Source organism: Sapajus apella, unplaced genomic scaffold (assembly GCF_009761245.1).
Source record: "Sapajus apella isolate SASKATOON/1434 unplaced genomic scaffold, GSC_monkey_1.0 scaffold45, whole genome shotgun sequence".
NCBI lineage: Eukaryota > Metazoa > Chordata > Mammalia > Primates > Cebidae > Sapajus > Sapajus apella.
Window position 1 is genome coordinate 7,311,223 of NW_022436985.1, and position 13,852 is coordinate 7,325,074.

Here is a 13,852-nt window from a genome sequence, read left to right on the forward strand (position 1 = left end):
CCCCCCCCCCCCCCCCCCCCCCCCCCCGCCAGAAGCACTGATGACTTAAGTATTCCTTGGAGATTCTGTAGGGTGCCTTCTGCTGTATACCTGTTATGTTGCAGCTTGAAATTCTTAATGTCAGATTTAGCCCATCCAATCACACAAAGTATGTGAGTTGTATTACAAGGGAAACATTAATGCTGGATTCCTGAAGAAAATTGAAAGTTAGACATGCACAATAAAACTACATTAGTGGTTATTTGATTAATTACTGAATATGATTACAACGCAAATAGATTACCACATCACTTAGGTACAATGAAGGTGGCATTATTGTTAAAAATGTGGGTTGCAGTTTGTTTTCTTATAAGCAATCAAATATTATGCATGACTAGCAGATACTATAAGTACACATACCAGAAAAGAAATCTCTGGTGTATGAGTATACACTTGTTCACCTTGATCCTGCTCCATTTGAATTTTGATATATAAATATCAGAAGATACATTGACAGCAGAGAAGTAGGCAAAATATTTCTGCTACTTTTACAGGCATGGGGATACAGAGGAAAAAGGGTTGTGGGAAATAATGTTGCTGGACAGGGAGCCTCTCAGATTACATACACTTGGAAAGTGAGTTTTTTAACACAAGATTTCACATATATAAGAAAATATGCATACATAATGTTTTTTTAAAAATGTAAGAAAATATACTGTGAATAATAATACCTGCAAAGACCTCTGCGTGCCCCTTCTTAACTGCACATGCTTTCCCCCACTACCTCAAACAGATTATCTTATCCTGAATATTCTCTTTAGCATCGCCTTACTTTTTAAATATCTTTCTTATGGTCTTACTATATACATATCTATTCTTTAATGATACATTACTTAAGCTTACATATTTTTAACTCCATATTTGGTATGAATTTACCTGTAATTTGATTTTTGTGCTCAAAATATTTTTTGTGGGACATAAGAATACAATTAACTTAAAATATTATTTTAGATGAATATACTATACCTAATTGGGAGAGTAATTTGATAGAAACACTGGGGAAAATTTAAAATTATCTAGTAGTTTTGAACATGTACTATTACACTTTTGGAAGATACCAGATTTCCACAGACAGATTAGGCACCTTGCCCAAAATCATATGCACCCAGCAATTGTGACAGCTGAAATTCAAATCTGAGCAGTTTGTTCTAGCACCTTGCATTAGTCCGTTTTCATACTGCAATAAATAACTGCCCAGGACCAGGTAATTGAAAAAGAAAAAGGTTTGACTCAGTTCTGCATGGCTGGGGAGGCCTCAGAAAACTTACAGTCATGATGGAAGATGAAAAGGAAGCAAGGCACTGTCTTCACAAGGTGGCAGAAAGGAGAAATGCCGAGCGAAGGGGAAAGAGTCCTTTATTAAACCATCACATCTCGTGAGAACTCACTCACTATCACAAGAATAGCATGGGGGAAATCATCCCCATGATTCAATTACCTCCACATGGTCTCTCCCCTGACAGGTGGGGATAATGATGTTAATGGTGATTACAACTCAAGAAGAGATTTGGGTGGAGACACAAAGCCTAATCACGTAATACCTGCATCTTGTGATCACTATGCTAGATTTATTCCTCAGTATAAGCAATAACCTTAAGTAATATAAGTAACACTTTTTAAAAGAAAGATGATACCTCACTGCGAAGAGTATTCTGAAAAATGAACTTTTGTTTATCATTCTTGATTAACCTAATAAAATCTGTAGTGTCTTTCCAAAACTGAGACATGTCTTACTTTAAAAGCTATTTTTAAAACTCAGGACATCTATTATGAATTTTCCTGTCTTTCACATTCATAGACCAATGCCATAAAGTAATTGACAAATAATTTAACAACTGAGAACTAGATGGACAGGCCAAGCGAAATAATAATAGCCTTTAGATACCAATGTCTACAGCTACAAATAAGTATAGAGAAGCTATTCTGCTGCAAAACATGTGCTACCTTTATGAGAAAGAATTGCCCAGAGGGTAGAACAAAGAACATCAAGGACAGAACAAAAAGCAAGAATTTTTAGTAGGCCTTGAATCCTAAACAAAAACTACTAACAAGTGTATTAGTTTACAGGTTAAAACAGAAAACTGTACTTGAGTTACTGTGTTTAAACCTCATCTACCGCTGTACATGCTTTAGATTTTGAAATTCTTCACTTTTAATTGAAGCTGTAATGGAATGAATGATACTTCGAATGGTCTTGGGAGAGGCTGAGTGTACTTTGCACATGAGAGGAATACACCACTGAAGTCCGGAGGCAGACTGGTGGCCAGCTTCCAGGATAAACCACAATGTTCCCTACCTCCTGGTATTCATGCTTTTCAGAGTGTTCTTCCATGCTGAATCAAATTTGATCTTTGTGATCAATAAATTTGACAAAAGTGATGGGATATTACTTCTGAAATTAGGTTACAAAAGACATTGTACATTTTGCCTTCTCTCTCTGATTGCATAGTTGGGGGAAGCCAGCTGCCATGTTGACGAGTGAAAAGCCTACATGGTAAGAAACTGAGGTCTTTGAGCACCAGCGGTGAAGAACTGAGTCCTCCTGCCACAGCAAGTGAATGAACTAAGCAGTTGATCCTAAAGTCCAGCCCAGAATTCAGGACTACAGCCATCGTTGACATCTTGAGTGCAATGTCATTAGAGGCCTTCAGCCAAAACCAATAGGTAACTACTCTCAAACTCCCAACCACAAAAACTCTTAGATAACAAATATTGATTTAGTCCACTAGATTTGAGAGGTGATTTGCTACATAGCAATATATAATTTTATGACAACCTTATATCCTTCAATGCTGCTAAATCTACTGTTAATTCTATCATTTTATTTATTAACATTTTTGTAGATTTCTTAAGGTTATCTGTATAAACAAACTTATCTGCTCATACACGTAATTTTACCTTTTCTTTCAAATATTTATGCCTGTTACACTTTTTTTTTTGCCTCATTCCTGGCTAGGATCTCTAGCACAATGTACAGTAAAAGTGGCGAGTAAACATTCATACCCTGCTAATAATATTAGGAGGAAGTTTCAGTTTTTTACCATTAAGTGTGAATATTAGCTATAGAAGTTGCCTTGTACTACCAGTATACTGAAGTTTATATTTTTATTTTAACGATGAATTGGTTTTCAATTTTTCAAATGTATTTTTTCATCTATTAATATAATCATGTGCTTTTCTCTTTTTAATTTGTTAATATAGTAAATCACATTGTTTGGTTTTTGGATGCTAAAAAACTGCAATAAAACCAAATAGGTCATTATTTATTTACATACTGCTACATGTATTTACTAATTTTTAAGTGACTTTTGCATCTATATTTGTAAAAAAAATTTTCTGTAATTTCCGTTTTCTTATAAAGATTTTCGCCAATTTTTTTTGTAATAGACATATGTTGGCCACATAAAACAAGCTGAGAAGCATAATCTGTTTCTCTATTTCCTGAAAATTTTTGTATAATATTTGTCATATGTATTTATTTTGAAAATAACACATTAATTTAGTACAGGTTAGGTTATTAGATTTGTCATTTCTTATACCATTTTGGAAAGTTGTATTTTTTAAAGAATTTGTCTTTATCATTTGTTAAATTTTTTGCCATATTGTTCTTTATAACTATCCCTTATTGTCATGTTGATGTCTGTAGGATTTGTAGTGATTATTCCTCCCTACATCCATTGTTGACACTGGTATTTGTGTTTCTTAATTTTTCTAAAATTTTTTTTCTCCATCAGCCTTTTTTTGAACTTTTTAAAAGAAGCAATTTGGGCTTATTGTTTGACTGGTTTTAATTTTATAGAGTTTTGTTCTTTATTAAGTCTTTCTACTTACTTCATTTGGATTTAAGTTGCCCTTCTTTTATTAACTTCCTTTTTTATTGATATTTCATAGTTGTACATAGTTTTGGGTACATGTAATCTTTTCATGTATGTATACAATGTGGAGTGATCAAATCAGAGTAATGGTATATACATAACCTCAAACATGTATATTTTCTTTGTGTTGGGAACATTACAAATTTTCTAGCTATTTCAAAGTATATTATTATGAACAATAATTTCCCTACTGTACTACTTAATATTAGAACTTCTTCTTTCTATTAAACTGTTTTTTATATCCAGTAACCAAATTTTCAAGGAAGAAATTAGGTTATCAATTATAGCACTCTTTGTTTAAATATAAGCATTTAAAGTTACAAATTCCTCTCTAATCGTAGTTTTAACTATATCCAGCAAATTTTTATTTATGATATTATTATCATCATCTCATTGGAAACATTTTAAAACTTCCTTTTAGCTTTCTAAATTTGTCTATGGGTTTTATAGAAGTTTGTAATTTAATTTCCCAATATTTGATGCTTTTATAGTTATTTTGTTATTTTTGATTTGTAGTTACATTCCATTGTTCTAACAAAACTGTACTCCATAGATGTCTGGCTTTGAAATTTAATGAGACTTATTCTATGACCCAGAACATAGTGTGTCTTGGTGATGTTTCACTTGCATTAGAAAATAATATATAATTATTTTATTAATTGTAGTATTCTATAAATGTCAATTGGGTTAAAAATATTGATAATATTGTTAAAGTCTTCTAGAAATTTTCTGATTTTTCATTTAGTTGTTTATCAATTATAGAAAGAAATGTTTTAAAATCTTCAACTGTGATTGTTAATTTGTTCATTTCTTCAATTAGTTCTGTCAGTTTTTGCACTGTGTATTTAGAAGTTCTAGAAACAAGCCATCCACTTGTTTGATTGTTGTGTCTTCCTAAATAACTGACTCTTTTACCATTATTAAGTATGGCTTGCTGCTTGTAGTAAAATGTCATATATTTAAATCTATTTTGATATATGCATAGCCACTCTAACTTTTAGACTTTCTCCCATTTGATCCTCTTTCCATGGAACTTCTTTTTCTAATTTTCCTTAAACATATTTTTGAGCAAGCAAAAATAAACAAATAAACAAAAAGAAGGTAGCAAGAACTTGTAATGTTGTTATTTTCAAATGATAAGTATAAAATAAAGAGATTAGATTGCTATCTATATTTGGGTACTCCTTTACTTTATAGCTCTCCACTGATGCCTTTTCCTTCTATAATTATCCATTGCTGAAGTTCCTATCCTATAGACTTTTCTTTTGCTCTCAGCAGTTGCTGATAGGAAAATGTCATTTAGTTATAAAATCCTTATTAATGCTCTTTGAACCATTTATTAATATAAACTTAAAAAATCCTTTAATAATTCCCTACCAAACAGTGAGGAATGATGAAGTAGAAAACACTCTAAATTTTATTACGTAATTATAAATTATACTTAAAAAAACAAAAATTTTGGATTGAAAACTATCCTTGAAAGTTTTTCATTATTATTCCTTTTAGGTAAATGAAATTAAAGTTTGAACTATTAGGTAGTAGAGAAAAGAAAAAGAAAAATAGATTAGAGCTCTTTTAAGCAATGGTGGGTCTTTTCTAAATGTGAGACAGCCACAATATTTGCATCAATTACATGAGCCTGTAAATTATATGGATTTTCGAATAAGTAGTTTCTTGATTTTTCCTTATCAGCTATTTTGTTAGACTATATTCAGCTCATTATATAAAAATATTTTTGTTTGATAAAGAGAGAATAGAGCAAACTAAAAGGCAACATTAAAATAAACCCCACCTCTGTAAATATTAAATATTTTTCTTTTATATATTAAAATTATGTCAAAAAATAAGAAGAAAACAATGACACAGTTCTGTTCCCTTGCTATAGTCATGTATTTTATCACTAATATAATACTAGAGAATAAAGTAACAACAGTAGAATTTCTAAGAGCCCAACATGAGTCATTTTTCTAAAAATACAGGAGTTGAAGTTTGGAGTTGTTGGGAATATGAATGTGTATTTTAATAAAAAAAACTGATCTTTTAAAAAGGATGACAGAATTTGGAGTGTGATATTCCATTCAGATTATTCATATTTAGCTCACCTCAAAATTAAAATTAGGATATCAACAGAACATCATTAGGAAAATGGTAAGCTTAGCCAAACAAATAAGAAGTAATAATGGCTTTATGGTAACAGTTTTATGTTTAAATAACGATTAGATTTACTGATTTGTAGTTTTATAATGATTTATAATTATTCTTTTCCTCTGAAAATGCAATGATGTTTAGTGAAAACAAAATTATCTGCGTGTGCAGAGTGAGTACCTATGGAAATAACCAGTCTCTAAACCTCTAGGCCTTTCTTCTATTCTGGAAGATTTATCAGAAAATTTAAAAAATACAGTTGATAAACACAAAAGCCATCTACTGCGTAGGAAGATCAAAAAAAGCTTCAGGAAATTGTATCTACCACTGATAGTCTTTAGCATGCAAATAGGTTTGATTAAACTGTAGTAATTTTTGTGATGTGTCTTTATTTCATATTCTGAGAAAGAACATAATGTACACTTCTTTTAAAGATGAGAAATTTGCTACATACTTCTTTTGATCCTCATCCATCAAGCACTCAAGTTTATCATTTGTTTTCTATCAACAGTTATTTTAATGGTAGCCTGGAAACAGAATGAAACCTATTTTCTTTCATTTATTCACTAATAAGCACTTATTAATCAGCAAATACCTTTCAGATTGAGAAGATACAACAAGGTACAAGATCACAAGATGACTCTCATGCATCTTAGAGTATTACTAGCAAAAGAAGAATTAGCAATTATAATGAGGAGAGATAAATGTTCCAATGACAGAGGAAATATAGACTGTTATACAACCTGTAGAAGAACTTGTAAGGGCAATTAGGAAACATTCAAAGATTTACAGGACAGTAACTTGATCACATATTCATTTTAGCTTGACAGCAATGAGTAAACTGGTTTGATAGGTGAAAAGACTGTAAGTAAGAAGACAATTTACAAAGTTACTTGAGTAAAATGGACCATCACTGTTGTAGGAACAGTTGGAAGAAGAGATAGATATATGCATATCTGAAAAGTATTTAGGAGCAAGAATCTCCTAAGTAGAGAAAGGTTTCAGGATGTTTAATACCTTAGCATATATTATAAAATAGCATAACAAATATAATCCCCAAACCTGGATTAGACTTAGAATAATATGACTTATGTTGTTATGGTGATGGCACAAAATGGAAGAATTACTAAGTTCCAAATGAATTACTTGAGGAAAATTTGTATTAAACCCAAAGTAGGTAGAATAATAAGTAATGCAATGACAGTTAATGACAAAATAACTTTAAAAAAAATCTGGAATGAGCTAATGGGATTTAACATTTTAATAGCATCTAAGGTCATTTAGTCAGTAATAAAAATTGCAAAATAACTTTAAACACGATACCTCAGAAAAAGTGTTAGCAAGAAGTAAATTTATTAGGTAACTTTAAAATATCACAAGTAGATCTTAACATTAACACTTGTTAATTAATTAACATTAATTAAAATGGCATAAGTAATATGGACTCTATAGATAAGAGAACTTGAAAGATAGAGTACAGTTTGAGTATCCCTTATCCAAAAGGCTTGGGACCAGAAGTGTTTCTGACTGGGAATTTTTTCAGACTTTAGAATATTTGCACATTCATTATGAGATGTCTTGGGAATGGGGCCCAAGTTTAAACATGAAAGTTATTTATGTTTCATATATACCTTATAGACATAGCCCAAAGGTAATTTTACACATTATTTTAAAAACTTTTATGTATAAAACAAGTTGTTTAAAGTACTTATATGTGGAATTTTCCACTTGTGGTATCACATCAGTGCTCAAAATTTTTTAATTTTTGAGAATTTTGGATTTCGAATTTTCAGAGTAGGGATGCTAAACCTGAATGTTTATTTAGCCTGATGTGCAAAGCTTTCCAAGGAATTATTTTTATTACTCCACAACTCTAAATCAGTTTCTAGAAACTTTAAGAAAGTAATCTATTAACAATCTGTCTGGACATCCTTCTAGCCAGCTAGTCATTATCCACAACACTAAGGCAATCTTAAACAGGCTTGGCCATAAATGTTCTGTAATCTCACTATTACTATCTCTGGATATTTTCCAAATGCCATTTGTAGAAGATGTCCCCTCAAAAACAAAAAAGGATTACTTGATTTGCTTACAAGAAAGATGTACCTTAAGTAGCAAAAGTGTAAAAATATCATGAATGCATTACATTTCTACTAAGCGATAGGTTTCAAAGAGATTAATCAGAAAAAATACATAAAAGCAATATTTAATCAAGAATTGTAATTTATGTTTTTTTCTACTGGCTTGTTTTGATTGAGATCCATGTTGATTTTTTATTATGAAATATACTCTTGTAAATTAGTTTATAATAACAAAATAGTAAGGAAGGATGATAGAATAAGGTAGAAGTGGGAGTTAAAACATGTGAATATATATTTGTGTGACAAAATGCTTTTAAAGCAAAAGTTACTAGAAATAACTAACATATCTGCATACTTTACAAGCATGGCTTTTTGTTTAATGTAACAAATTAAAATCTCAAATAAAAGTGTATTCTAATGTGACATTAAAATTAAGTAATTATTTTATCTTAAAATCAGATAATAGGGACCTCCTACCATTACAAAATAATCTGTGAACAAAGATTGAACTATTGTACATCAATAGGAATGAACATTTGTCTATATTAAAAATATATTGTTAATCTAAATAAATATTGGTATTACGGTCAAATTTAGTGATAAAATGGGAACTGCACTTTAAAAATTCCTGGCTTATTGAACATTTCAAAAAACAATTTTCTTTAGTGGCATCTATTATGAATACCTTCTTAGTAGAACTGTTGTCTATGCTAATGATATAATAATATTGCTTTTCCCTGTTGATAGTAAGAACCCTCTGCCCACTGAATGTGCTGCACAAACGTATATTAAGTATTGCTCACTGTACATCAGCCTTAAAAATCAATTCTCTTCAGCTTCTTTGAATACTCCTTAATAAAGGAAAATAGGCAGTATAAAAATGATCTCAATATATTGACTCTATATTGACTCTATAGTGAATATCACTGAATATTTTAAAGTTATGAAATTAAGTACTCTAAGAAAGCCTCTGGGCACCTTCTGTCAGTTCTTTCTACTTCACTTTTGCTTGAAATTGATTTGTTATTAAAATTTAGACCAAACAGAGAGGTAAAAAGCTGAATAGTTGAATGTTATAGGCTTTGAGATTAGTATCTTTTAGTATAACAGCTGGTATTTTTTGCCTTGTTCAAAGAGGATTATATTGCATGTTAAGCCAAAGGTTGAAGAAATTCAAACTTCTCTATTCATTTGCAGGCAAGTATTTATGATGTCAGTATAGAAATCATATAGTCATACACATAGTAATGTGCCAGTAAATATTTAACAACAGGCTTGCCAGAAATAAGAGGTCCCAATTTGCAGTGTTTGCCAATTTCTGAGGCATAAATACTCCCACATGGCTGATTCAAGCTACCAAAATGACATAAATATACATGTTGGAAATCTGTACAGTAGAAATTATATAGTACTTCCACCATGTGAATCTAAAAGATGTAAATAATTTCACAAGTATAGATAATAGTAAAATAAATAGAAAATGTTTTGAATACTGATTATCCTTTTTAAAAGTAATTTATTTAATTATAAGTTGATATAATTTATTTTGATGTATTTGCTTAACTGCCAGTTCACGTAATTTCTGAAATTCTAAGAGTAATCAGATGGTGGCTCCTCCCTGTAATCCCAGTACTCTGGAAGCCCAAGGTGGGTGGATCACGAGGTTAAGAGATCGAGACCATCCCGGCCAACATGGTGAAACCCTGTCTTTACTAAAAAAATACAAAAATTAGCTGAGCATGGTGGCACACACCTGTAGTCCCTACTACTCAGGAGGCTGAGGCGGGAGAAACACTTGAACCTAGGAGGCGGACGATGCAGTGAGCGGAGATAGTGCCATTGCACTCCAGCTTGACAACAGAGCCAGACTCTGTCTCACAATAAATAAATAAATAAATAAATAAATAATCAGATATGAGCATACCACTCCAGCATAACACATCATAAGATCCAGAAAATCCAGAAACAAAGGTTGCCCTAGTGATATAACCCGTGTGAGACACAGAGATGGTATCTTCCAGTTTTTGTGTATGATATGGTTTGGCTGTGTCCCAACCCAAATCTCAGCTTTAATTGTAATAATCCCCACGTGTTAAGGAAGGGGCAGGTGGAAATAATTGAATCACGGGGGTTGTTTCGCCCATACTGTTCTTGTGGTGGTGAATAAGTCCTATGAGATCTGATGGTTTTTTAAATGAGAGTTTCACTGAACAAGCTCTTGTGCCTGCTGCCATGTAAGATGTGACTTTGCTCCTTCACTGACTTCCTCCATGATTGTGAGGCCTCTCCAGCTATATGGAACTGTGAGTCAGTTAAATCTCTTTCTTTTATAAATTACCTAGTCTCAGGTACATCTCTATTAGCAGTGTAAGAACACACTAATACAGTTTATAACAGCTGATGAGAACACATTACTGGAAGCCCCAAAAGTCTATGGCATTCATTTCCTTTATATTGCCTTTTTACTTCCTGATTCAATTCTAGACCCCAGTGGTAGCTGCTAGCATTATCAAAGTATTCAAAAAGCAAATATTAGCAATCATTATAATATAGAGACTATTCTAAATAATAATATTTTTCTCAAATTCCTTATTAACATCTCTGATCAATAAAGATAAATCTATTTAAAGACAATGGGATGTAATACAAAGTCACAAATTTCAGGCTGCTGCCCTGAAATTACACTTAGTAGAGTAAAATAATTTAAAATTTCTAATGCTTACTTCAAATGTCTATGAAGTAGTAAGATTCATGTGTATACTTTTTATAGAAATCCCTCAAATAAAATAACTATTGTAATTATAAAAATCAAACCAAAGCAAACTTGAATCCTAAAGAATGCCTGATTTCTGGGCACAAAGGTAAACGAATCCCATTATGCATTTTCCTGATTAGCTCACTGTTTCACTAAGTGAGCCTACGCTGTGGGGAGGGCAACTACATTCCCTAGGCAAAATCATTCAGACATTCAGATTGAATGTTACTGTAATTCAATTTTACTGAATTTTGATTATGATCAGAACAAAAATGACTAAGTAAACTACTTTTTTTGTATTATATAAACAAACCCCCATTATCACTGACGTGAAATACATTTAATAGGACTCTCAATAGCTTTATAATAGTATGTAATTATAACTTTAACGCTGATACCATTTCCCCTTACCTGACAAACAAGGGGAGGCCTGGGATCAATTTATTCTTAAGTATTTCATAAACTTATAACTTTAAAGCTAAAGAGTATATAAACCAGAACTTCAAAACATTCATTTGATATATAAGAATAGCTAAGCTCCAAGAGGAAACCTGACCCCTGCCCCAGGTCATGCAGTTAATTACTGACAGAGCAGGGTCTAACCACCTCTGCAGACTACATTGTCTACCAGCACTGAAGGACATCTTAGAGTAAACCATTACCTCTTGAAGAACTCTCTTCATCTTCAATAATAACGTCTTGACTGCTGTGCAGTCCTGTAACATCAGTCTGAATGGCAGAGAATCTATGCCTCCATTTTCTTCCGCACCTTGTAGGGGCCAATCTGCAGATGGACTGTTGGGCATTCGGCTGATGTGGGAATACCTGGCTTCTTGATCAATGTCCTTTGTTAACTTCAGGGAAAGATTCCTGACAAGAAAAAACGAAAAAAAATGAACCAAAATTACAGTGCAGCATGCTTAGAGCAGTATTTTCCAAATTGTTGATCAGTTTCTAGTATCCTAGAAAGTATTTCTTGTGTCCTCATTTCATGAGATTAGTTTCTTAAAATTTTCAAACCTTCTAGCAGAAATTATGAAATAGGTCAAATGTATATTTAGTGGTAAGATTCAATGAAAATTACTGTTTTAGGATATAATCTTTCTATTAAAAAATTATTTCCATTTTTAAAACCAAGAGACCTATCTAATAATGATAATTAATATCATAGTAACATAGTTCAGAATACCTATAAAAACAGTTGGCTTGTGCTTAACTTCAATATCATGTATATATTTGCAAATTATATAATTTTCTTATATTTTTTAATATTATACAATTTTCTGAATTATATGACAAGATACTTTAGCAACCTAAATAGAGAAGAAACAGATGACCTGCCACTTGCCACCAATTTCAGACAAAGATAGAGATAAGAAAATATATTTTTAATTAGTTTTATTCATGTGTGGTTATTCACAAACATGATAACTGAGTTTATAAATTACTAGATAATTAGTAAATGCCTTTTAAAATAATATTCAATTTTTTACTTATCTTCACAGGTAAGTTCAGTGGATATAGCTGCCCAGGGAAGGGGTAAGATAATAATTACTACCTCCATCTTATATTTATAATGAAATAATTTAAAAAATTAGGTTTAACATTTTTTGAGGGTTGACTATTGGCCTAATACTGTGCTAACTACTCCATATGTATGAATTCATTCAAACCTTGAACAAGTTCAAAAGGTAGATATAATAAAGTACAGATAAGTAAATTTTCCTGGAGTTAAAGAACTAGTAAGAAATGGACATAAAATGAACTAACCCTAAGATTTTTCAGCCTACTGACTACATACTGTACACATATATAATAATTGCTACTGTTTATATAGTTATTGAACCTCAGGAAGTCGTGTGATGACTTAATAGGTGTCAAATCATTTAATTCTCACAACAATTCTTTTAGGTTAGTGCTACTATTATCTCCATCTCCGAGTGGGTGATTTGAGTCAACAGAGGTTAAATAACTTGCTGATAGTCACACAGCTAATGAGGGACATTACTGAGGTTTGAATGCTGGCAATGCACACTTAGTGTTAAACCACTACAGTGCTGCATTTTGTGTGGAAAACAGTAAAACAAGCAAGCAAATGAACAAAACAGCATACTTAGAGTTATACTAAGAATCATTAACATTTTCACTTTAAAGTATATATTTTATCTGATACAATTGATTCAATTTAATTATATTATGACCAGTTTGCAGTGAACTATACAGTCATTCTTAAATGCTTCTGTTTAGTGTTAATACTTTCTATGGCTCTTTTCTCTAAGACCAATCAGAACAAAATCAAGTGTAAAAATTAGAAGTCATCGTAGATATTATTAAATTAGAATGGTACTTTAGCTATAATTGAATTTTTGAAGATGTATCATTTTTAAGTTGTGAATTTTAAGTCCTAATATATTTGGAATATATTAGGCTGACTCAGTAAACAGTTGTATAACTGAAATTGAATAGATAAATACAATAATGGGTGAATAAATAAAACATAATTTGTTGTAATCATCTATGCATACAACTCTCATTTATACAGAAAAAAATTTCTGTATTGTGAATTGTTATGAATTGCAGGGCTCCTGTCCATGGTTCGAAGTTTCCTGGCACAATTGCAATAAAATTTAAATTATATTTCTTTTTTTTTTTTTTTTTTTTGGGGGGGGGGGGACAGGGTTTCGCTCTTGTTACCCAGGCTGGAGTGCAATGGCGCGATCTCGGCTAACCGCATCCTCCGCCTCCTGGGTTCAGGCAATTCTCCCTGCCTCAGCCTCCTGAGTAGCTGGGATTATTTCTATAATTCCTGTTAGCTTGGTGACTCTTTAAAACTATCTGGCCAATCATGGATCTAAACATCCATGAAGACTGACACAACTTTCAGGAATAATTTTAGTGTGAAGTTCTAACGCTGTATTTCAGGGAATTTACTAAGGCTCTGGAGATTATAATTTAAC

General features: G+C 31.8%; 1 protein-coding gene across 4 annotated transcripts in view; it reads right to left on the reverse strand.

Annotated features, from left to right (window-relative positions):
• CCSER1 (coiled-coil serine rich protein 1) overlaps nucleotides 1-13,852 on the reverse strand; it is a 1,343,925-nt gene that overhangs the window by 896,037 nt on the left and 434,036 nt on the right. For all 4 annotated transcript variants that reach the window (XM_032239846.1, XM_032239847.1, XM_032239848.1 and 1 more), the window contains exon 6: nucleotides 11,558-11,765. In XM_032239846.1, the coding sequence (XP_032095737.1) occupies nucleotides 11,558-11,765 (208 nt within the window). The remainder of the gene's footprint in view (nucleotides 1-11,557; nucleotides 11,766-13,852) is intronic.